This window comes from Pleurodeles waltl, chromosome 3_1, assembly GCF_031143425.1.
Source record: "Pleurodeles waltl isolate 20211129_DDA chromosome 3_1, aPleWal1.hap1.20221129, whole genome shotgun sequence".
Classification (NCBI taxonomy): Eukaryota; Metazoa; Chordata; class Amphibia; order Caudata; family Salamandridae; genus Pleurodeles; species Pleurodeles waltl.
In genome coordinates, this window is record NC_090440.1 from 707,970,429 (window position 1) to 707,996,974 (window position 26,546).

Below are 26,546 nucleotides of genomic sequence, written 5' to 3' on the forward strand. Positions count from 1 at the left end.
TCCGTCACTTTTCCGTCACTTTTGGGACGGATTAACACCTCCTCCAAAGTTAGAATAACCCCCTAAGTCTGTAGTAACATTGGTGTATTTTGGGTTCCAGAGTACCGTGCTACTTGCCGAAAAGCGCTTCAACCCCTCGTTAAAGCAGTCTGGTGGCTCTCAGAAGCAACCCCACCCCGGCCCAGAGACACCTATTTCAAAGAGAGAGGTGTTCACACCTATCCCTTGCAGGAAATCCTTTGTTCCGCCTTCTCCTGCTTGTTACTCATCAGCAAGGAGGGCTGAACAGTGTCATGGATCGGCAGCAGCTGGATGCTCTAAGGAACCCCCAGAGTACATGGGCTCATGCAACTAGCACTGAAATTGGTGTAGTTGTATGATTCCAACATGTTTGATAACAAACATGCCTAGTTTTGGAGAAGCCATTATGTAGTTAGACCACTCGTGTTGCCCAGTGTCCACTACATACCTTAAGATGTCTTCCCCGCACTTGCAAAGCCCAGGGAATGTAGTTTAAGTGTTTGTTGGGGTACTCTGCTCTTGCAGCGGTACCCTCACACTTAGGGAAATGCGCCCTTCCCTTGGGCTGAAAGGCCTACCAAAGGGATGGCTTACAGTGTCCAAGTGCAGTGACCGCGATATAAGGCAGGCCTTGTAACTGAAGTGAAAGGTGCATGCACCATTTCACGCACGCTGCAACGGCAGGCCTGCTGACGGAGTTTGCATGGGCTCCAATGGATATCATAATCCCTGGGCTGCAGCATGTGAGTCCCTGGTGTGTTAGTGTCCTGGGTACCTAGGTACCACATACTAGGGACTTTCATGGGTGCACCAGTATGCCAGTTGTAGGGTGTAAATGTTTACCAGCAACCAAATTTAGAGGAGCGAGCATAGACACTGGGGTCCTGATTAGCTGGATGCAAGTGTACTACAGTCTAAACACACTAACAACAGGGAAAAAGTGGGTTAACTATGTCAGAAATATGCTACTTTCCTACAATTTTGATAAAAGCATAGAACCTTTTGAACATTGTGACACTGTGGTGTGCACAGCCAATCGTGTCTACTTTACAAGTGAATCAATATTATATTTGTTCTAGGTTACTATTATAGGAGAACAGTATTGTCCCACAAAGGTGACCAAATTGTGTTTAGTCTGTTAACATGAAATAATTTTCCTTCAGGCTGAAGAGTTTCGCACAGCAGTCCATGTGTTACTTGAATGGCTGTCTGAAGCAGAACAGACACTGCGATTTCACGGGGCTCTGCCTGATGACGTCGAGGCACTCCAGTCACTCATCGACCTGCATAAGGTAAAGAGTTCTGGGAAAAAATGTCTTACATTTTGGTGGCAGAGAAGATGAAAAAGTTTAAGCCTGTCGCTGCAGATGTGGTATTGCAGTATGCCACTCAATTTTTGTTTTAAGAATCTATGAATGTTCAGTTGGCTAGTGGTAGAAGTGGGCAGAGGGAAGCAGTTGACGCGGGACACTGGTCACTCACTGTGTTTGGGTGAGCATGGGGAAAGTACTGCAGAGGGGATGGTTTGCTGTGGCACAGGCAGAGGGAGGTTTATGAAAAGAACAAGCTGACAGCAGATTCGAGTAAAGGGTGGTCTTTCAGAGATACAAACCTGAAGGCGCTCTGTGCTGCAAATGTTCACAGGCTTAGTAGGCTCTTCTGGAATTGGCCTTGTGGATGGAGCCGGGTTCTGTACTAAAGTACAGTGTGTGAGTTTATGACTTGGAATTTGGGTACAAGTACTGGGTCTGTGGGTTACAGATTGGTCATGGGATGGTTTGTGAATAAGCTGAAGAGCTCAGTATAGGTACTGGTAGGAGAGAGGCACCAGGGGCTCTAAGTGGTGGACCTGGTGAGGGCACAGGCATTTTGGGGCTACGTACTGCTAATGGACTGTGTTGTGCAATTGCAAAGTGGGGCTGCTCTTAATGGTACATCTACGAATACTGTGCTGATGGCAAAAAGCTGCTTGTTTGCAAAACTGAGTATATTTTATATTGTAATGACTGGTGGTATTGTACTGTCTAACTATTATACACACCTACTCGATCCATTGCGCAGGAGTTTATGCGGAAGGTGGAAGAAAAACGAGTTGACGTAAACGCAGCCACAGGACTTGGGGAAGCAATCCTAGCTGTATGTCACCCTGACTGTGTGACCACTATCAAACACTGGAACACCATCATCAGAGCGCGCTTCGAAGAGGTGAGTCAAAGGTCATGCACACATCTCAACAGTGTGGGAGTTGTAAAGAAATGAGAGTTTCTAGCATGTACTGCCCGTAGCTACACATGCTCTGCGTGCTTCTGCCACCAAGTGGTGAGCAAGGACGGTTACAAGTTGATTTCCTTCCCAAAAAAAGTCTTCCGTCTCAAAATATCTCCCGACTGTGTGTCACATCCTTAAAATGCAGTAAGGGCCTTGGAGGAACGTACCAGCCTTACACTGAATGTGTATCACGGGGTACTTTGGGCTTCCTAACGTACGATAGAACTAGTGCCACCGAAGAAAGTGTGATTCCAGTATTAGACCTAAATGAGAGCCATTGTGAAATGTTACAACTGAGTGAGGATCACTGAACACTCTGAAGGCCCTAAAGTTACACTGAGGCAAAGGTCCTGAGTGTAGGAAAGTACCCTCTTTCTTGACATGGTTACCCCCATTTTCTGCCTGTTGTTTGACTGTCTACTGGGTTCTTGCTAACCAGGACCCCAGTAGTTTTGCTCTCTCCTGTAAATTGTACCTTTTTTCCCCCCAATTGTCATACTGGTCCTCCCATGTAAGTCCTTAGTATATGGTACCTAGGTACCCAGGGCACTAGGGTTCCAGGGGATCCCTATGGGCTGCAGCATTTATTATGACACCCATAAGGAGCCCATGCAAAGGGTTTTGCAGGTCTGCGGTTGCAACCTGCGTGAAACGGGTTCACTACAGGTCACTACACAAGATCACTGTAAGTCACTCCTATGGTATGCCCTCTCAGCCTAGAGTGCAGGTACCTGTGTGTGAGGGCACCCCTGCACTAGCAGAGGTGCCCCCACAAACTCCAGATCCATTTTCCTGGACTTTGTGAGAGCGGGGATGTCATTTTACGTGTGTACTGGACATAGATCACTACCTATGTCCAGCTACATAATGGTAACTCCGAACCAGGGAATGTTTGGTGTCAAACATGTCATAATCATACCCCAATACTGTTGCAAGTATTGGAAGTATGATTCCATGCACTTTGGGGACTCCTTGGAGGACCCCCAGCATTGCTACCACCAGTCCTACAGGGTTTTCCGCAGCTAATCTGCTGCCACCCCTGAGACAGGTTTCTGCCCTCCTGCTGCTTGATCTGATCAAGCCCAGGAAGGCAGTACAAAGGATTTCCTTTGGGAGAGGGAGGTAAAACCCTCTCCCTTTGGAAATAGGTTTGACTGGCTTGGGAGGGGATAGCCTCCCCAAGCCACTGGTTTGCTTTGAAGGGCACACTTGGTGCCCTCTGTGCATAAACCAGTCTACACTGGTTCAGGGACCCCCAGTCCCTGCTCTGGTGCGAAACTGGACAATGGAAAGGGGAGTGACCACTCCCCTGTCCATCACCACCCCAGGGGACGGCCCCCAGAGTTCCTCCAGAGGGTCCCTGGGTTTTGCCACCTTTACTTCCAAGGTAGGCAGGAACTCTGGGAGAATCTGAGTGGCCAGGGAGGTGATGTCAGAGCCCCCTCCTGATAGGTGCTTAAATGGTTAGGTGACAAATCCCCCCTTTCAGGGCTACCTAGGGTCTCTCTTGGGTGGGACCTCAAATTCGGCTTGCAAGATTCCAGCAGGACTCCTCTGCAACATCTGGTTTGACTTCTGGCCACTGGAACTGCGACTGGAACCTGCAGGACCCAACAAAAACTGCCTCCAAGAAGAAAGAACTCTTCTGCAACATTGTTTCCAGGGCTCCTGCCAACTTAACAACTTTTCCCCCCGCTGTGCATCCTCTGAAGACAATAACTCTTCAGCCTGCACAAGCAGAAAGAAGGAATCTCCCTTGGAGTGAAGGAGTCAATCCCCTGCATCCGCAGGCACCTGCTGCAACGACCACCGTCTGCGTGGATCTCCCCTCCTCTTGTGCTGGGTGGATCCTGCTTCACGGGTGGTGGTCCGGAGTAGACCTCTTGGTCCTCTCTGCCACCTGTACAACTTTGGTGGAGGTAAGCCATTTACTTCCCACGCAGGACAGTACCCCGTGCACCGCGTCTCTGGCAGCTGCCAAGGCTTGTTTGCATCTCCTCCAAGGGATCTTCAGATGATGTGCAGCTTGAGCCCCCAGCACTCTGTCCTGCAAAGCACAGCCTCCTGTGTGGTTCTCCGGCAGCGTGGGATCCTCTTTTGTAGTGCTGTGTGGACTCCTTCTGTTTCTCCAGTGGGACTCCTGCGGGTGCTGCCTCTGCTCTTGTGGACTCTCTGCGATGCTGAGAGTCACCTGTGACCCCCTCCTGGGTTGAGTCCTCTTGGGCCTTGCTGGTCCCGGCAGCACCACTTTTCCTCTAACCGTGAGTTTGCCTTTGCCAAGGCTTGTTGGTGGAATTCCTCCACAGACACCCGTCTGCAATCTTCACTCCAGCATGAGACATCTTCTGCATCCATCAGGAACTCTTCTTCGGCTCCAGGGTTGCAGTACTGATCTGTTCTTCATCACTGTCGACCAACTCCTGCAAGTACAGCTGGGTGGGTAGTAGCTCCTACTCCTCCTGGACTCCACTGTGACTCTTGGGCTTGGTCCCCTCTCTCCACAGGTCTTCTGTCTTCAGGAATCCACTGCTGGTTTTCTTGCAGTCTTCTCTTTGTGTCTTTTCATCCTTTTGGGTGGTTTGGGGAAAATCCAGTGATTTCCTCTTGTTTTCCTGGTTGCTAGGGGGTACTGTGTTACTTACCTCTGTGGTTTTCTAGTACTCCCCTCTACACATTGCACTTACCTAGGTGGGGGCCCTGTGTTCGCATCTCATATTTTTAGTATATGGTTTGTGCTCCCCATAGGGTCACTATTGGTTATTACTATTTGCACTGTTTTCTAACCTCTTCTATGCCTATTTGTGATTACTAGTGTATATATTTAGTGTATTACTTACCTCCTACTGGAGGATTACCCTTCTAGTATCTTGTGGTGATTTGTTCTAAAAATAAAAGTGCCTTGATTTTTGTACAACTAAGTGTTTTCTTTCATGTGTGTAAGTGCTGTGTGACTACAGTGGTATTGCATGAGCTTTGCATGTCTCATAGATAAGCCTTGGTTGCTCATCCACAACTACCTCTAGAGAGCCTGGCTTCTAGACACTGCCTACAGTTCACTAATAGAGGATACCTGGACCTGTTATAGCGTGATAACACATAAGTGTCCACCACACACCAGGCCAGTTTCCTATACTGAGGACCTTTTCTGAACACAACCATACACCAGATTTAAAGCTACTGGGAACACAAGGGCCCCACCCTTTCTATTAAAAGTTCACTGTTTGTCTGTCAAACCTTACATCTAATCTGAAGCCCTGGAGCTGTGTATCATATAGCGGGTGCTTCTTCTTTCTACCTTTCCAACACTTGAACCACGTGCTTTGGTGACAGTGTAAGTTGTTGACGCTGCTCTTCCCTATCGTGCTGAGATTCCTTCCTCCACCACCGGGGCATTTCCTCCAATTGTACTGCTGCCCTGGGCTGTCTGTCGCTCTCAGCCCTGTAGTTCATCACGGGCACTGTTTGTCTGTCAAACTCCATTATCAATCATGCTGATGACCATGTTTGTTTTAGGTGTTTACTCTGTCTGCCCCTCTTTTGTTTCTGTTAGGTTCTCACATGGGCGAGGCAGCACCAGCAGCGATTGGAGACAGCGCATTCAGAGCTTGTGGCTAATGCAAACCTGCTGGAAGAGCTCTTAGCCTGGATACAATGGGCAGAGACCACTCTGATCCAGCGAGATCAGGACCCTATACCACAGATCATCGATCAGGTCAAAGAGCTCATCTCTGAACACCAGGTAATAGCTTCTGACACCTGTCTTCTTTTAGTAATGCATGTCACTGTGACTGATTACCAATTCTTGAGTGTGTGCTGTGCCGTGGTTCTTTCTGAAAGTTTCAGGGATCTTGTGATCTTTGCAGCAACTCGGTGTGACAGATCTAGGGATCCTAATGGTGCTGTTTGTCTTGTGACCTAGTCGGAGAGATCCCAGAGGTTTTGTCTCTAATGTAGATCTGTGTGACAGATCACGTTTGCTTCTGTAGATCTGTGTGACAGATCACGTTTGCTTCTGTAGATCTGTGTGACAGATCACGTTTGCTTCTGTAGATCTGTGTGACAGATCACGTTTGCTTTCTGCGCTTCAACTCTATATCAGAGGTTTAATTATCTCACAAGTGCACTTTGTGACAAATCCTTAAGGGAGCGCACTGTGTTACCACAAAGTGACAAAAGTCAAGCTGCTTTCTGTGGAATCCTCGTTTAGCCTGTAGATCACAATGGCAGATCCTTGGCTCTGAGGCTCTTTTCTGCACTGTGGCTTATGGTGAGCGACTCACTAGAACATTCCTGAATCAGACTGGGTACAGTAAGGCATCTCTCTGAGCTGTACCTTTCACCAGCGTTAGCTCAAGGGCTATAATCTGACACTGTCTCTGTTAACTCTCACTCGCAGTCTGAAATTTGCCACAAAAAACTCAACTTTTAAGTAGTGGGATAGGTTCACCTAACTGTCTGCTAATTCATTGATTAGCCCAATAGCATGAAAATGAAATTGTAACCAACGCACTGTTTTGGAAAACAAAATTATGTTTTACGATTAAAATAGAATATTGTGCACTCTTTCAGTTGTTATATCAGTAGTGACATCAGCAGTTAACAGAGATGTAATTCAAAAATAGGTGATTGATGAGTAGGTTTGACCTTTAGAAATCAGTCTGCAAGGTCTCAAAGTTTTCACGGCTATAGGATTCAATGCTGGACTAGCTTAGCAACCCGAATGCAAGCCCACTTGCTCTTCTGCAGCCAGTTCTTAGATGATTGGTGTTTGAGGCTCCTTTTCGCAGCAGCCACCACTAGTCCAGACATTCAGGGCTGTGGGACATCAGCAGACCAGTTATGATCAGCCATACTTTGGTCAATATGGCAGGCTTTCCTTTGCCAGGCTCTTTCTCACCCTGGCATGCACATTCTAGAGGGGCTTGTAAAAGTGAATTTGTTAAGTGTGGCTTATCACCTAAGGGGTATCTTCTTAATAGAAGAGTAGGAAATAACTTTGGCAAAGGATTCCCCTGAGGTGTTATGGGTTGTGGCTTCAACTTCTCATCAAGGTCACTCCCAAGAGGACCAGAGGGAGTGAAAGACCCAGAAAAAGTGTCAAGATATTGGAATTGAGGGCCGCCGAAAAAAAGTACAAATAAACTAAGAACTGGATTTTGCAACTAACATCCCTTAACCAGAGTAATATCACACAACATTTTTACAGAGTTTACTTATTCTAGTTTCACCTGCTGTACATTATTTTGCTGTTTAGTGGTTAGGTCCAGCAGACATCTTTAAATACATTTTACTTTTGAGCATTGGCTGTAGCTGAAGCCATCCTGCCTTTTCATGGTGCTCTGTGTCCAAAGACCCCCAGTTCTTGACATCCATTTGTAAATTATTGTTCGATGGTGTGTGGGGCTGTAGATACGCATGCTCTGCATACTTCTGCCATCTAGTGGTGGGTCCGGATGTGTACAAGTTGTTTTTCTTCTAAGAAGTCGTCAGAGTCACAAGGTAAAGTGACCCCTCCTTTCAGTGATACTTCACATATGCATCTACTCCATTGTTAAATTGTTTTCTTTCCACCATCAGGTTCGGATGTGGTGTTTGGTACTCCAGTTCGAGATCAATTCGAGCCCCTTCGGAATAACTTTGACTTCTGTACTTGTCGGTATTGTTTTCGATCGCGTTACATTTACATACTGCGAACTCGGGATGCAAAAAACACTTTGTTGGGTCGACGTACTCTGTCGTCGGCCTTCAGGCGTTGACTGATCGGGGCTCTCTTTTTTCCAGACTTCGGTATCTAATTGAGATGCGCTTCCGATGGAATGGACACCTTTTTGTTTTTGCTCTAGATGTCATGCCAAATACTCCTGTAAGGAAATGCCTCCTTGGCATGGTTGCCCACTGACTTTTTGCCTTTGCTGATGCTATGTTTACAATTGAAAGTGTGCTGAGGCCTGCTAACCAGGCCCCAGCACCAGTGTTCTTTCCCTAACCTGTACTTTTGTATCCACAATTGGCAGACCCTGGCATCCAGATAAGTCCCTTGTAACTGGTACTTCTAGTACCAAGGGCCCTGATGCCAAGGAAGGTCTCTAAGGGCTGCAGCATGTCTTATGCCACCCTGGAGACCTCTCACTCAGCACAGACACACTGCTTGCCAGCTTGTGTGTGCTAGTGAGGACAAAACGAGTAAGTCGACATGGCACTCCCCTCAGGGTGCCATGCCAGCCTCTCACTGCCTATGCAGTATAGGTAAGACACCCCTCTAGCAGGCCTTACAGCCCTAAGGCAGGGTGCACTATACCATAGGTGAGGGTACCAGTGCATGAGCATGGTACCCCTACAGTGTCTAAACAAAACCTTAGACATTGTAAGTGCAGGGTAGCCATAAGAGTATATGGTCTGGGAGTCTGTCAAACACGAACTCCACAGCACCATAATGGCTACACTGAAAACTGGGAAGTTTGGTATCAAACTTCTCAGCACAATAAATGCACACTGATGGCAGTGTACATTTTATTGTAAAATACACCACAGAGGGCACCTTAGAGGTGCCCCCTGAAACTTAACCGACTGTCTGTGTAGGCTGACTAGTTCTAGCAGCCTGCCACAAACCGAGACATGTTGCTGGCCCCATGGGGAGAGTGCCTTTGTCACTCTGAGGCCAGTAACAAAGCCTGCACTGGGTGGAGATGCTAACACCTCCCCCAGGCAGGAATTGTCACACCTGGCGGTGAGCCTCAAAGGCTCACCTCCTTTGTGCCAAACCAGCAGGACACTCCAGCTAGTGGAGTTGCCCGCCCCCTCCGGCCAGGCCCCACTTTTTGCGGCAAGGCCGGGGAAAATAATGAGAAAAACAAGGAGGAGTCACTGGCCAGTCAGGACAGCCCCTAAAGTGTCCTGAGCTGAAGTGACTCTAACTTTTAGAAATCCTCCATCTTGCAGATGGAGGATTCCCCCAATAGGGTTAGGATTGTGACCCCCTCCCCTTGGGAGGAGGCACAAAGAGGGTGTACCCACCCTCAGGGCTAGTGGCCATTGGCTACTAACCCCCCAGACCTAAACACGCCCTTAAATTTAGTATTTAAGGGCTACCCTGAACCCTAGAAAATTAGATTCCTGCAACTACAAGAAGAAGGACTGCCCAGCTGAAAACCCCTGCAGCGGAAGACCAGAAGACGACAACTGCCTTGGCTCCAGAAACTCACCGGCCTGTCTCCTGCCTTCCAAAGATCCTGCTCCAGCGACGCCTTCCAAAGGGACCAGCGACCTCGACATCCTCTGAGGACTGCCCCTGCTTCGAAAAGACAAGAAACTCCCGAGGACAGCGGACCTGCTCCAAGAAAAGCTGCAACTTTGTTTCCAGCAACTTTAAAGAACCCTGCAAGCTCCCCGCAAGAAGCGTGAGACTTGCAACACTGCACCCGGCGACCCCGACTCGGCTGGTGGCGATCCAACACCTCAGGAGGGACCCCAGGACTACTCTGATACTGTGAGTACCAAAACCTGTCCCCCCTGAGCCCCCACAGCGCCGCCTGCAGAGGGAATCCCGAGGCTTCCCCTGACCGCGACTCTTTGAACCTAAAGTCCCGACGCCTGGGAGAGACCCTGCACCCGCAGCCCCCAGGACCTGAAGGACCGGACTTTCACTGGAGAAGTGACCCCCAGGAGTCCCTCTCCCTTGCCCAAGTGGAGGTTTCCCCGAGGAATCCCCCCCTTGCCTGCCTGCAGCGCTGAAGAGATCCCGAGATCTCTCATAGACTAACATTGCGAACCCGACGCTTGTTTCTACACTGCACCCGGCCGCCCCCGCGCCGCTGAGGGTGAAATTTCTGTGTGGGCTTGTGTCCCCCCCGGTGCCCTACAAAACCCCCCTGGTCTGCCCTCCGAAGACGCGGGTACTTACCTGCAAGGAGACCGGAACCGGGGCACCCCCTTCTCTCCATTCTAGCCTATGTGTTTTGGGCACCACTTTGAACTCTGCACCTGACCGGCCCTGAGCTGCTGGTGTGGTGACTTTGGGGTTGCTCTGAACCCCCAACGGTGGGCTACCTTGGACCAAGAACTGAGCCTTGTAAGTGTCTTACTTACCTGGTTAACCTAACAAATACTTACCTCCCCTAGGAACTGTGAAAATTGCACTAAGTGTCCACTTTTAAAACAGCTATTTGTGAATAACTTGAAAAGTATACATGCAATTTTGATGATTTGAAGTTCCTAAAGTACTTACCTGCAATACCTTTCGAATGAGATATTACATGTAGAATTTGAACCTGTGGTTCTTAAAATAAACTAAGAAAAGATATTTTTCTATAACAAAACCTATTGGCTGGATTTGTCTCTGAGTGTGTGTACCTCATTTATTGTCTATGTGTATGTACAACAAATGCTTAACACTACTCCTTGGATAAGCCTACTGCTCGACCACACTACCACAAAATAGAGCATTAGTATTATCTCTTTTTACCACTATTTTACCTCTAAGGGGAACCCTTGGACTCTGTGCATGCTATTCCTTACTGTGAAATAGCACATACAGAGCCAACTTCCTACATTGGTGGATCAGCGGTGGGGTACAAGACTTTGCATTTGCTGGACTACTCAGCCAATACCTGATCACACGACAAATTCCAAAATTGTCATTAGAAATTCATTTTTGCAATTTGAAATTTTTCTAAATTCTTAAAAGTCCTGCTAGGGCCTTGTGTGTTAAGTCCCTGTTTAGCATTGTCTTTTTAGAGTTTAAAAGTTTGTTAAAAGTTTGAAATTAGATTCTAGAAACAGTTTTAGATTCTTTAAAAAGTATTCCAACTCTTAGCAGAATAATGTCTGATACAGAGATGCAGGTGGTGGAACTCGACACCACACCTTACCTCCATCTTAAGATGAGGGAGCTAAGATCTCTCTGTAATATCAAAAAAATAACCATTGGCTCCAGAGCTACCAAAATTCAGCTCCAGGAGCTGTTGGCAGAGTTTGAAAAAGCCAACCCCTCTGATGATGACCTCACAGAGGAAGAAATTAGTGACTTGGAGGCCAATGTCCCTCCTCCAGTCCTAAATAGGGAGAACAGGACCCCTCAAGTCCTGTCTCCAACTGTGTTAGTCAGAAATAGTGAGTCCCTCACAGGAGGGTCCCACATTTCTGAAATCACTGAGGATGCTCTCAGTGAAGATGACCTCCTGTTAGCCAGGATGGCCAAAAGATTGGCTTTAGAGAGACAGCTCCTAGCCATAGAAAGGGAAAGACAAGAGATGGGCCTAGGACCCATCAATGGTGGCAGCAATATAAATAGGGTCAGAGATTCTCCTGACATGTTAAAAATCCCCAAAGGGATTGTGACAAAATATGAAGATGGTGATGACATCACCAAATGGTTCACAGCTTTTGAGAGGGCTTGTGTAACCAGAAAAGTGAACAGATCTCACTGGGGTGCTCTCCTTTGGGAAATGTTCACTGGAAAGTGTAGGGATAGACTCCTCACACTCTCTGGAAAAGATGCAGAATCTTATGACCTCATGAAGGGTACCCTGATTGAGGGCTTTGGATTCTCCACTGAGGAGTACAGGATTAGGTTCAGGGGGGCTCAAAAATCCTCGAGCCAGACCTGGGTTGACTTTGTTGACTACTCAGTGAAAACACTAGATGGTTGGATTCAAGGCAGTGGTGTAAGTAATTATGATGGGCTGTACAATTTATTTGTGAAAGAACACCTGTTAAGTAATTGTTTCAATGATAAACTGCATCAGCATCTGGTAGACCTAGGACCAATTTCTCCCCAAGAATTGGGAAAGAAGGCGGACCATTGGGTCAAGACAAGGGTGTCCAAGACTTCAACAGGGTGTGACCAAAAGAAAGGGGTCACAAAGACTCCCCAGGGGAAGGGTGATGAGACAACCAAAACTAAAAATAGTAAAGAGTCTTCTACAGGCCCCCAAAAACCTGCACAGGAGGGTGGGCCCAGAGCCTCTTCACAAAACAATGGGTACAAGGGTAAAAACTTTGATCCCAAAAAGGCCTGGTGTCATAGCTGTAAACAGCATGGACACCAAACTGGAGACCAGGCCTGTCCCAAGAAAGGTTCCACTCCAAACTCCCATCCAGGTAACACTGGTATGGCTAGTCTCCAAGTGGGATCAACAGTGTGCCCAGAGCAAATCAGGGTCCACACTGAAGCTACTCTAGTTTCTGAGGGTGGGGTGGATTTAGCCACACTAGCTGTCTGGCCGCCTAACATGCAAAAATACAGACAGCAACTCTTAATTAATGGGACTAGAATAGAGGGCCTGAGGGATACAGGTGCCAGTGTCACCATGGTGACAGAGAAACTGGTTTCCCCTGGCCAATACCTGACTGGAAAAACTTACACAGTCACCAACGCTGACAATCAGAGAAAAGTACATCCCACGGCAATGGTTACTTTAGAATGGGGAGGGGTCAATAGCCTGAAACAGGTGGTGGTCTCCTCAAATATCCCAGTGGACTGTCTGCTTGGAAATGACCTGGAGTCCTCAGCATGGGCTGAGGTAGAACTAAAAACCCATGCAGCAATGCTGGGTATCCCTGAACTGGTGTGTGTGAAAACAAGAGCACAGTGCAAGGCACAGGGGGAACAAGTAGAGCTGGAGTCTGGAAGAATGGCCCAGCCTACCAAGAGAACAGGAAAGTCAGTTGGGAAACCAACTGCAACACAGCAAAAGAAAGGGAACCTCTCTTCTCAGGAAGAAGTTCTGCCCTCTGAGGGAACTGAGCCTTTGGAGCTTGAACCTTATCAGGTTGAGCTCTTAGGCCCAGGGGGACCCTCAAGGGAGGAGCTGTGTAAGGGACAAGAAACCTGTCCCTCTCTTGAAGGCCTTAGGCAGCAAGCTGCTGAAGAGTCCAAAGGCAAGAAAAATGGAACGCATAGGGTCTATTGGGAAGATGGACTCCTGTACACTGAGGCCAGAGACCCCAAACCTGGTGCCACTAGGAGAGTGGTAGTGCCTCAGCTGTTCAGGAAGTTCATCCTAACATTGGCCCATGACATTCCCCTTGCTGGACATTTGGGACAAACCAAGACGTGGGAGAGGTTAGTCAACCACTTCTACTGGCCCAATATGTCCAACATGGTTAAGGAGTTTTGCCTCTCCTGCCCCACCTGTCAAGCCAGTGGTAAGACAGGTGGGCATCCAAAGGCCCCCCTCATTCCACTTCCAGTGGTGGGGGTTCCCTTTGAAAGAGTGGGTGTGGACATAGTTGGTCCACTGGAACCTCCCACAGCCTCAGGAAATATGTATATCCTGGTAGTAGTGGATCATGCTACCAGGTATCCTGAAGCTATTCCCCTTAGGTCGACTACTGCCCCTGCAGTAGCCAAGGCCCTCATTGGTATCTTTACCAGAGTGGGTTTCCCTAAGGAGGTGGTGTCTGACAGAGGTACCAACTTCATGTCAGCATACCTAAAGCACATGTGGAATGAGTGTGGAGTGACTTATAAATTCACTACACCATACCATCCCCAAACTAATGGCTTGGTTGAGAGATTCAACAAGACATTAAAAGGCATGATCATGGGGCTCCCAGAAAAGCTCAAAAAGAGATGGGATGTCCTCTTGCCATGTCTGCTTTTCGCTTACAGAGAGGTGCCACAGAAGGGAGTAGGATTCTCACCCTTTGAACTTCTGTTTGGTCATCCTGTAAGGGGACCACTTGCCCTTGTTAAAGAAGGCTGGGAGAGACCTCTCCATGAGCCTAAACAGGACATAGTGGACTATGTACTTGGCCTTCGCTCTAGAATGGCAGAGTACATGGAAAAGGCAACCAAAAACCTTGAGGCCAGCCAACAGCTCCAGAAGTTTTGGTATGACCAAAAGGCTGCACTGGTTGAGTTCCAACCAGGGCAGAAAGTCTGGGTTCTGGAGCCTGTGGCTCCCAGGGCACTCCAGGACAAATGGAGTGGCCCTTACCCAGTACTAGAAAGGAAGAGTCAGGTCACCTACCTGGTGGACCTGGGCACAAGCAGGAGCCCCAAGAGGGTGATCCATGTAAACCGCCTTAAGCTCTTCCACGACAGGGCTGATGTCAATCTGTTGATGGTAACAGATGAGGATCAGGAGGCAGAGAGTGAACCTCTCCCTGATCTTCTGTCATCAGACCCAAAAGATGGCACAGTAGATGGAGTGATCTACTCAGACACCCTCTCTGGCCAACAGCAAGCTGATTGTAGGAGAGTCCTACAACAGTTTCCTGAACTCTTCTCCTTAACCCCTGGTCAGACACACCTGTGTACCCATGATGTGGACACAGGAGACAGCATGCCTGTCAAGAACAAAATCTTTAGACAATCTGACCATGTTAAGGAAAGCATCAAGGTGGAAGTCCACAAGATGCTGGGATTGGGAGTAATTGAGCGCTCTGACAGCCCCTGGGCTAGCCCAGTGGTCTTAGTCCCCAAACCTCACACCAAAGATGGAAAGAAAGAGATGAGGTTTTGTGTGGACTACAGAGGGCTCAATTCTGTCACCAAGACAGATGCTCATCCAATTCCAAGAGCTGATGAGCTCATAGACAAATTAGGTGCTGCCAAATTCTTAAGTACCTTTGACTTGACAGCAGGGTACTGGCAAATAAAAATGGCACCTGGAGCAAAAGAGAAAACAGCATTCTCCACACCTGATGGGCATTATCAGTTTACTGTTATGCCCTTTGGTTTAAAGAATGCCCCTGCCACCTTCCAAAGGTTGGTGAATCAAGTCCTTGCTGGCTTGGAGTCCTTTAGCACAGCTTATCTTGATGATATTGCTGTCTTTAGCTCCACCTGGCAGGATCACCTGGTCCACCTGAAGAAGGTTTTGAAGGCTCTGCAATCTGCAGGCCTCTCTATCAAGGCATCCAAATGCCAGATAGGGCAGGGAACTGTGGTTTACTTGGGACACCTTGTAGGTGGAGGCCAAGTTCAGCCACTCCAACCCAAGATCCAGACTATTCTGGACTGGGTAGCTCCAAAAACCCAGACTCAAGTCAGGGCATTCCTTGGCTTGACTGGGTATTACAGGAGGTTTGTGAAGGGATATGGATCCATTGTGACAGCCCTCACTGAACTCACCTCCAAGAAGATGCCCAAGAAAGTGAACTGGACTGTAGAATGCCAACAGGCCTTTGACACCCTGAAACAAGCAATGTGCTCAGCACCAGTTCTAAAAGCTCCAGATTATTCTAAGCAGTTCATTGTGCAGACTGATGCCTCTGAACATGGGATAGGGGCAGTTTTGTCCCAAACAAATGATGATGGCCTTGACCAGCCTGTTGCTTTCATTAGCAGGAGGTTACTCCCCAGGGAGCAGCGTTGGAGTGCCATTGAGAGGGAGGCCTTTGCTGTAGTTTGGTCCCTGAAGAAGCTGAGACCATACCTCTTTGGGACTCACTTCCTAGTTCAAACTGACCACAGACCTCTCAAATGGCTGATGCAAATGAAAGGTGAAAATCCTAAACTGTTGAGGTGGTCCATCTCCCTACAGGGAATGGACTTTATAGTGGAACACAGACCTGGGACTGCCCATGCCAATGCAGATGGCCTTTCCAGGTTCTTCCACTTAGAAAATGAAGACTCTCTTGGGAAAGGTTAGTCTCATCCTCTTTCGTTTGGGGGGGGGTTGTGTAAGGAAATGCCTCCTTGGCATGGTTGCCCACTGACTTTTTGCCTTTGCTGATGCTATGTTTACAATTGAAAGTGTGCTGAGGCCTGCTAACCAGGCCCCAGCACCAGTGTTCTTTCCCTAACCTGTACTTTTGTATCCACAATTGGCAGACCCTGGCATCCAGATAAGTCCCTTGTAACTGGTACTTCTAGTACCAAGGGCCCTGATGCCAAGGAAGGTCTCTAAGGGCTGCAGCATGTCTTATGCCACCCTGGAGACCTCTCACTCAGCACAGACACACTGCTTGCCAGCTTGTGTGTGCTAGTGAGGACAAAACGAGTAAGTCGACATGGCACTCCCCTCAGGGTGCCATGCCAGCCTCTCACTGCCTATGCAGTATAGGTAAGACACCCCTCTAGCAGGCCTTACAGCCCTAAGGCAGGGTGCACTATACCATAGGTGAGGGTACCAGTGCATGAGCATGGTACCCCTACAGTGTCTAAACAAAACCTTAGACATTGTAAGTGCAGGGTAGCCATAAGAGTATATGGTCTGGGAGTCTGTCAAACACGAACTCCACAGCACCATAATGGCTACACTGAAAACTGGGAAGTTTGGTATCAAACTTCTCAGCACAATAAATGCACACTGATGGCAGTGTACATTTTATTGTAAAATACACCACAGAGGGCACCTTAGAGGTGCCCCCTGAAACTTAACCGACTGTCTGTGTAGGCTGACTAGTTCTAGCAGCCTGCCACAAACCGAGACATGTTGCTGGCCCCATGGGGAGAGTGCCTTTGTCACTCTGAGGCCAGTAACAAAGCCTGCACTGGGTGGAGATGCTAACACCTCCCCCAGGCAGGAATTGTCACACCTGGCGGTGAGCCTCAAAGGCTCACCTCCTTTGTGCCAAACCAGCAGGACACTCCAGCTAGTGGAGTTGCCCGCCCCCTCCGGCCAGGCCCCACTTTTTGCGGCAAGGCCGGGGAAAATAATGAGAAAAACAAGGAGGAGTCACTGGCCAGTCAGGACAGCCCCTAAGGTGTCCTGAGCTGAAGTGACTCTAACTTTTAGAAATCCTCCATCTTGCAGATGGAGGATTCCCCCAATAGGGTTAGGATTGTGACCCCCTCCCCTTGGGAGGAGGCACAAAGAGGGTGTACCCACCCTCAGGGCTAGTGGCCATTGGCTACTAACCCCCCAGACCTAAACACGCCCTTAAATTTAGTATTTAAGGGCTACCCTGAACCCTAGAAAATTAGATTCCTGCAACTACAAGAAGAAGGACTGCCCAGCTGAAAACCCCTGCAGCGGAAGACCAGAAGACGACAACTGCCTTGGCTCCAGAAACTCACCGGCCTGTCTCCTGCCTTCCAAAGATCCTGCTCCAGCGACGCCTTCCAAAGGGACCAGCGACCTCGACATCCTCTGAGGACTGCCCCTGCTTCGAAAAGACAAGAAACTCCCGAGGACAGCGGACCTGCTCCAAGAAAAGCTGCAACTTTGTTTCCAGCAACTTTAAAGAACCCTGCAAGCTCCCCGCAAGAAGCGTGAGACTTGCAACACTGCACCCGGCGACCCCGACTCGGCTGGTGGCGATCCAACACCTCAGGAGGGACCCCAGGACTACTCTGATACTGTGAGTACCAAAACCTGTCCCCCCTGAGCCCCCACAGCGCCGCCTGCAGAGGGAATCCCGAGGCTTCCCCTGACCGCGACTCTTTGAACCTAAAGTCCCGACGCCTGGGAGAGACCCTGCACCCGCAGCCCCCAGGACCTGAAGGACCGGACTTTCACTGGAGAAGTGACCCCCAGGAGTCCCTCTCCCTTGCCCAAGTGGAGGTTTCCCCGAGGAATCCCCCCCCTTGCCTGCCTGCAGCGCTGAAGAGATCCCGAGATCTCTCATAGACTAACATTGCGAACCCGACGCTTGTTTCTACACTGCACCCGGCCGCCCCCGCGCCGCTGAGGGTGAAATTTCTGTGTGGGCTTGTGTCCCCCCCGGTGCCCTACAAAACCCCCCTGGTCTGCCCTCCGAAGACGCGGGTACTTACCTGCAAGGAGACCGGAACCGGGGCACCCCCTTCTCTCCATTCTAGCCTATGTGTTTTGGGCACCACTTTGAACTCTGCACCTGACCGGCCCTGAGCTGCTGGTGTGGTGACTTTGGGGTTGCTCTGAACCCCCAACGGTGGGCTACCTTGGACCAAGAACTGAGCCTTGTAAGTGTCTTACTTACCTGGTTAACCTAACAAATACTTACCTCCCCTAGGAACTGTGAAAATTGCACTAAGTGTCCACTTTTAAAACAGCTATTTGTGAATAACTTGAAAAGTATACATGCAATTTTGATGATTTGAAGTTCCTAAAGTACTTACCTGCAATACCTTTCGAATGAGATATTACATGTAGAATTTGAACCTGTGGTTCTTAAAATAAACTAAGAAAAGATATTTTTCTATAACAAAACCTATTGGCTGGATTTGTCTCTGAGTGTGTGTACCTCATTTATTGTCTATGTGTATGTACAACAAATGCTTAACACTACTCCTTGGATAAGCCTACTGCTCGACCACACTACCACAAAATAGAGCATTAGTATTATCTCTTTTTGCCACTATCTTACCTCTAAGGGGAACCCTTGGACTCTGTGCATGCTATTCCTTACTGTGAAATAGCACATACAGAGCCAACTTCCTACAACTCCCATGCAGACCTCAACTCGGCGTGTAACCTTTGTTTATCACCAGATCAGAAAGGAGAGAACTGTCAATCGTTTTGATCGAAGAATACCCTATGAGATTGTCAGGCACCTCGAAAAGAAATGCAGCAAAAAGACCTCGAGGAGGCACCCGGATATCTTTGGTCTCCAGGACATCGAGCCGCAGGAAGAGTTCCACGAGGCTACTGTAGCGGAAGAGAAGGCCTTATCCATTTAAGAATCTGGATCCGAGTCGGAGGCTAAAGAGAGCATGCAGACACAACAGGTACCATCGGCGCAGCAAGCAGGGAGTACAAAGTTCCATGTACCAAGCAAGCATTCCACATTAACAGAAACTCAAGCTCTCGGGCCACCACTGCCAGCTGGCCATTGTTGGCACTGAATGATTGCCAGGGATGCCCCTGCCTTGCGGCTCGGCACCGAAAGCCATGCCTGAAGATTTATCTCATAAAATGGCCTCCACGGTTTTGGCACCGACCCAACCTGGGCAGCCTTTGGTCCCAACAACATCGGCATTGGGCTTTCCGGCACCAAAACCAAAACATTCTTCAGCTCCGAAAGTGTCGCCATTCAAATCGAAACCATCGTTTCTGCGCCAGAGGCGATTTTACAGCCTATAGCAGATAAGCTTGATCAGAAACAAAAGACTATACGTATTCAACCAAATACTGTCATATTGTTGCAAAATCTCCCCATCTTAAGCCTAAGACTTCATTTGATGAGGCTATTGATGTCCAACCAACTCCATATAAGAAAAAGAAAAAGGACATTGCCACCAGTCCAACATCTCCACCTTTACCACCCTCTCCTCCACCTCCACCACATCATTCACACTCACAGGCAGAAGATTTAATACACAAAGTTCCATTAGGGTCACCACACTCCTTTGTAGAAGATCAGCGGAGGGATGATAACACACAGCCACCATTAGATCCTTGGGACACATATGAAATTGACCCACCATAGGACACAGATCCTGATTTATATCTGGCAAAACCATCTTCACTAGATGACACTACATCTTTTAATGAGCTGGTAGCTAGGGCGGCTGCATACCTATATAAGACGATTTTCTATTTGAAACCCTTTCCCCCACCACTAGGGCTTATCAATATTTGCCCATGTGAAAAGGGATGACGCGGCTTGCGGATGACATTTTTAAAGACCCTGTTCGCACCCGAATAATTACACCCAGGGTTGATAAAACATATAAACCAGCCCCTTCAGATCCTGCTTATATTAAGGGAAATATTTCACCAGATTCCTTACTAGTCTCCAATGCTCATAAAAGAGCTAATTCTTAAACTGCTGGGGACGCACCTCCTCCAGACAAGGAGTCAAAGCTCATTGACGCTTCAGGTAAAAGGGTGGGGGTTCAAGCAGCCAACCACTGGAGGATTACAAACACGCAAGCCCTATTGGCAAGATATAACAGAGCACACTGGGACGAGATAGAAGATCTTATTCAACATCTCCCAGAAGAATTTTAAAATAAGGGTCAACATCTTGTACAGGAGGGCAAGTTAATTTCCAAAAATTGTATTAAATCTGCTCTTGATGCAGCAGATACAGCTGCCAGGGGAATAAACACAAGTGTATTATTACACCATCATGCATGACTGGGTATATCAGAATTTAAAGCTGATGTCCAACAAACGTTAAATTCCCCCTTTGATCAGAAACAACATTGTGTCCACAAGTTGACCAAGCTCTAGAAAAAAATGAGCAAAGATGCTGGTGTTGCAAAGTCTGTGGGAGCTCTACAAACTCCTGGAAGCCGAGGCTCGTTTCATAAAACAACTTTAAAACAAAGTAATAGACAAGCAGCATCAGAATCCTCTACCTCTGTCAGGCAGCAACATTCACCATCCCCTTCAAGAGGTTTTTATAGAGGATCGTATTGGGGAAGCAATTCCAAATGTAGAGGAAGAGGTGCCTCCACTCACACCACCTCAGAACAGTGACTCTCTCCTCATCCCCCATGATCACACAACATCTGTCGGGGGACATCTATAGTAATTTTTCCCTAGCTGGCAAAATATAACAATCGACCCGTGGGTGTTGGGCATAATCCAACATGGTTATTACTTGGAGCTCATAACCACAAATCCAAATATACCACCAAAAAAGCACAAATTCTCTCTAGAACATTTCTAATTGTTAAATCAAGGGGTACAGGCTCTCCTTCACAAAGGAGCAATAGAGTTAGTTCCCAATTATCAGAAGGGAAAAGGAGTTTATTCTCTGTATTTTCTCATTCCCAAAAAAGATGGGTCCCTTTGTTCAATTCTAGATCACAGACCACTGAATCAATACATCCTATCAGACATTTTCATATGGTCCCTTAACAAAGATGTAATACCACTATTACAACTAGGAGACTTCATGTCTGTTCTAGATCTAAAGGATGCTTATTTACACTTCCCAATACATCCAGCACACAGAAAATATCTCAGATTTATCATACAAGGCAGACATTACCAGTTCAAAGTTCTCCCATTCGGAGTTACAACTGCACCTCGTGTATTCACAAAATGCCTCACAGTAGGCACAGCGCATCTACGCAGACAAAGCATTCATGTCTTCCCATAGCTGGACGATTGGCTTATCAAATCCAGGTCCATTCAGCAATGTCTGCAGCACACACAGACAACCATTCATCTCCTACACTACTTAGGGTTTACCATTAACATACAAACATCACACCTACAACCGTCTCAGATACAGCCCAACTTAGGAGCTGTTCGCAACACACACAGGGGATTAGCCTACCCCAATAAAATCAGGATTCAAAATATAACAACTCTATTGAGTCAACTATTCCCCAATCAACATGTTCCAGTACGAACAATCCCAAAAAAATCAAAGGATGATGGCATCTTGTATTACAATAGTCCCATATACAAGACTACACATGCGTCCGCTGCAGGAGTGCCTGGTGAATCAATGGTCTCAAGCACAGGGTCAGGTACATGATCTAGTGTTGGTAGACAGCCGCACCCACTCTTCTCTGCAATGGTGGAACACACAAAATCTGACAAAAGGGCGGACGTTTCTAGATCCTGTTCCCTAGCTCACTCTCACAGTGGACGCCTCACTTACTGTTTCGGGTGCCCATCGCCTCAATCTCTCAATACAGGGATGTAGGACACCAAACATCAAGCTGTACACACAAATTACTTGGAGTTTCAGGCAATTCATCTAGCACTCAAGGCTTTTCTAGTTCACCTCCAAGGCAAGACTGTTTTAGTCTGGACAGACAATACAACAGCCATGTTCCTTCTTTTTTTTTTTTTTTTTTTTTTAATACAATAACGGGGCGGGAGGGGGGCCACACTGGCTCAGACAATCTGGCACTGGCCAATTCAACACCGCATTCCATTGTTAGCAGGACTCCTCCCAGGGACAGACAATGTTCTTGCAGACCTACTCAGCTGGACGGGGCAACAAGTCCACGAGTTGGAACTCCACCCTCAAGTCCTACAAAAATACTTCCATCAGTGGTGATTTCCACACACAGATCTGTCCGCAACTCAAAATACCCAAACTTCACCTCCAGGCTTTCACACACCCTCCCAGGGCAATGCTCTGTGGATAAATTGGTCAGTGTTATTTGCTTAACATTTTCCACCTCTCTTTCTCCTTCCCTTTCTGGTGAGGAAGCTCAGACAATCCTCTCTCACCCTCATTCTGGTGGCTCCCACTTGGACACATCAACCATGGTTCACAACACTACTCAAACTTTCAGTAGTTCCACACGAGAAGCTTCCCCTACACCCAGACCTTCTCAGAACCATGGAGAACTTAGACACCCAAATCCCAAAGAACGCAACTTTGCGATTTGGCTCCTGAAGTCATAGAGTTTGGATATTTACTCTTACCTCCTGAATGCATGACCATTCTTAAGGAAGCACGCTGGCTCTGCATATACTATCTCAAAGTGAGAGATAGTGTGCACAGAGTCCAGAGGTTCCCCATAGAGGCTGATAGTCGCAGTAATAGATAATAATAATGCAACACAGGGCCAGTCAGGTGCAGAGATCAAAGAGGAGCCCAAATAACGTAGGTGCCTATGGAGACCAGGGGTGCTCCGGTTCCAGTCTGCTAGCAGGTAAGTACCTGCGTCCTCGGGAAGCAGACAAGGAGGGGTTTGTAGAGCAATGGGGGGGGGGGGGGTCCCCAAACAGGCCCACAAAATACACCCTCAGCGGCACAGGGGCGGCCAGGTGCAGTGTGCAAACAAGGTGTTGGGTTTTGTTTTGAAGTCAAAGGAGGGACCCGGGGGTCACTCTGATGATGCAGACAGGGCACAGGGGGGCTTCTCATGCCAGCCACCAACTGGGCAAAGATGAGGGCTGCCTGTTGGTCACTCCTGCACCGATAGCTGGTTCCTCTCAGGCCTGGGGCCTGCGGGTGCAGTGCTTCTTCCAGGCGTCAGGTTCTTTGTTACCTGGTAGTCGCGGTCAGGGGGGTCCTGGATTCTCTCTGCAGGTGTCGTCGTGGGGGTGCAGGGAGGTCGTCTCAGGATGGACGTGTCGTTGGAGTCGCCTGGGGGTCCTCTGTGCAGTGTTGGTTTCTCTGGACACGGGCCAGGGGCGTCAGTGCAGAGTGTTGGGGACTCGCGCTTCAGGAGTGAGGTGGGAGTCCATTTAAGGATGGTTTCTTCTTTGTTGCTTTGGACAAAGCCGCTGTCCACTGGAGTTTCTTGGTCCTTTGGGTTGCAGGGCAGTCCTCTGAGTCGGCAGAGGTTGCTGGGCCCGCTGGATGCGTCGCTGTTTCAGGTCCTTTGAATCTGGAGACCGTCTGGTAGGGCTGGGGTCAAAGCAGTTGTTGTCTCCTTCTCTGCGGGGTTTTCAGGTCAGCAGTCCTTCTTCTTGTTAGGTCTACAGGAGTCTGATTTCCTGGGTTCAGGGTCTCCCCTAAATACTAAATCTAGGGGTGTGTTTAGGGATGGAGGGCAATAGCCAATGGCTACTGTCCCTGAGGGTGCCTCCTCCCTTTGGGTAGGGAGGCACATCCCTATCCCTATTCCTATTGAGCTAAATCCTCCAAAGCAAGATGGAGGATTTTCTAAGGAGGGGGTCACATCAGCTCTGGTCACCTTAGGGGTGGACCTGGCTGAGGGGTGACTCTTCCTTGTTTTTCTCATTATCTCCCCGGACTTGCTGCCAAAAGTGGGGGCTGTGCCCGGGTGGGGGCAGGTATCTCCACTAGCTGGAGTGCCCTGGGGCATTGTAACACGAAGCCTGAGCCTTTGAGGCTCACTGCTAGGTGTTACAGTTCCTGCAGGGGGCAGGTGTGAAGCACCTCCACCCAGTGCAGGATTTGTTTCTTCCCTCAGAGAGCACAAAATTATATTTTCCAATGTGTAAGGGAACTAATGTTTGTCTCCTAAAACTTCAGGGTTTTAAGCCTTCTAGAGCCTGTTGTATACAGATGTTTGTGACAAATCCCCATGAGTTCTGCTTCTGGTTTTTGGGTTTGATACTCCACTCCACGTCCTGTGAAGAGTGTTTCCCAATGACCCTGAAATCAATCCGGGAACGTGAAGTTGTAGGTCACTGAACATTGAAAAAAGTCTTCAAATTCCAGCTCGAAGTCAGGGGTGTGGACTTGGTCCCACAACAGGTCATTTTCCCAATCCAAGTCTTCTGGTGAGTTGAAATTGAAGTGGAAGTAAAAGAACCCCAAGCAGGATTCATTTCAGTATTTCCAATTTCAACCTGAAAAACTGTGAACATTTCAAGGTTCCTTGCGGTCTTTTTCTTTTCGCACAACTGATTCCAATGCATCCAGAGTTTTCAGGTCCATCGCCGATGTCACAATAGATTGACGCCTTCAGAGAAGCCAAGTTGCAGATTTTCGCCATTCTTCTGGCCTCACGGATCTGCAGAGGCCTCAAGTTGGAATACCACCGGAGGGTCTGCCCCTGATATTGCCTGTGCCTTCACAACCCACATCATGTTCTACTCAAACACCAAAGCAGATTTCTATGCCAGCATCAAAATCCACCTTGGTTCCTGTGATATTAAAGCCAACACAGAAAAAGTAGTTAATCTGCACCCTTTCACGGGAGGACTTGTTGTGAATTGTCCCCCTAAATGATGAATTATTTGTTGAATACCCGAATGAATTTAGTGGGAAGTAAATAGTTTGAATTGATTACCAGAAAATATACAAGGATAGGGTATCCTTGAGAGAACAAACTCAAAATTAATTTATAATGCGGTTTCTAATTAATCAATAATTAACACATTGATGCATCTACCATGTTTTTCCCAAAACGCCACATCGACTACAGAGAAAACACTGTTGACCCTTGATGTTGCAATGGCAGCAATGTATAGCATTAAGTGGGCAGCATTAATTAAACACAACTGTGTTAAGTAGCATAGTGTTCTAAGGTGAAGGAGAGGTAGTGCTGTAACAAAAGGGACCATTGCTAGGTGGATCATGTAAACAATCCAGTTACGTTACTCCCTGACAGGTAAAACCTTGATGGGGAAATCTAAACACATTCAGCAAGAAAAAAAGGAGCTTTATTGGCTTACGTTGGAAATGTAAAAATTATGGTAATGTGTGCTGCTGCTGCTACATGGCAATAAGGGCACACATTTCCAAAACTTGTGTAGGTGTTCTGGTAAGGAGAAAAGATCAAGTGTAGCAGATGGTGGTAAAACGTTTGTTATTGTTCAAACCTCAGCCTGTCCACTAATAATGGGCGACACTGGTGTGTAATCATTGCACAGCATGGGGATCTAGAATAGGTTTACACTATAAAAAGCACGAAAAAGTAGCCTCATACCTGCAGCAGTACTTGTGAGGCTTGAATCTCTTCAGGGTTTACATGTGGCCACCACGCTTCTCCAGTGAAGAGGGAATACTATATAGTAAAATATACGTTGTTAAAAATACATGACCAGTAGTAATGTGCTGTGGCACTCTGGGCTTGTGGTAGACATTAGGGACCCGAATGGCTCCACCTATTTTAGACGTCCAAAAGTAAAATATTCCATTTACTTGAAGCTGATTTGGATGCAATGATGACATGGCGTAGTGTGATTGACACTGCGAGAGATCGCAGGAGTGGTTATGTGACTGAACAGGGCAGGTTTGATGAAGGAAGACTCATCGAGTGATGCTTTGGCAAACATTCCTCTAGTAACGCTGAACATTTTTCCATCCCACAGTCTTTCATGGAGGAGATGACACGGAAGCAGCCAGATGTAGATAAGATCACAAAGACGTACAAACGAAAGACCACTGAACCTGACAAAACCCGCAGCAACCGTAAGCTCTTTCTCCTCTCATGATGCAGTGTGTTCTCTCTTCATTTAGGACTCGGCTCTCTCTACCTCCTTGTTCTTTGTGGTTTGTCCTTCCAGATGCATACCCCTCCCATTATACTTTTCAGTACATCTTGGGGTGTTCCTCCATATGATTCTTTCCATTCTCTCTACCTCACAGTGCACTGAATGTATCAATTAAGATATGACTCTATCCACTTTGTACATCTGTATCCCGCATGAAGTGTTGAACGGTATTAGTCTCTAGCCCCCCTTCTCTATCTCATATGATGTGTATCCACCAAACACTCTCTGCTTCTGTCAATTGAACACTGTCCCTTATTTGTGACCCTCTTCACCTTATTTCTGCCAGGTGCCCCTTAATGTAACATGTTGTCCAGACTTCAGTATCCCGGCATGTCACTTTCCACACACTACTTCTATCTAATGCAAGCTGGCTCTCCATTATAGTCTCTTGATTCTCTACATTTCTGTACAGCGTGAGTTGTCCTTTTCTTTCTCTTTGCTCCCTACTTACCTGTCCAGTGCCTTACAATGTCTTCTTTTTTCACCTTTTTCCAATAAGAGGTATGTAGGAGACTGGCACAGTATATGGTGTACACCTATAGATGAGGC

The 26,546-nt window shown here is 47.8% G+C and overlaps 1 protein-coding gene across 3 annotated transcripts in view; it reads left to right on the top strand.

Moving 5' to 3' along the window:
• Nucleotides 1-26,546, top strand: part of MACF1 (microtubule actin crosslinking factor 1) — a 1,225,213-nt gene that overhangs the window by 1,052,502 nt on the left and 146,165 nt on the right. For all 3 annotated transcript variants that reach the window (XM_069223412.1, XM_069223414.1, XM_069223413.1), the window contains 4 exons: nucleotides 1,185-1,313; nucleotides 2,083-2,226; nucleotides 5,840-6,028; nucleotides 25,815-25,914. In XM_069223412.1, the coding sequence (XP_069079513.1) occupies nucleotides 1,185-1,313; nucleotides 2,083-2,226; nucleotides 5,840-6,028; nucleotides 25,815-25,914 (562 nt within the window). The remainder of the gene's footprint in view (nucleotides 1-1,184; nucleotides 1,314-2,082; nucleotides 2,227-5,839; nucleotides 6,029-25,814; nucleotides 25,915-26,546) is intronic.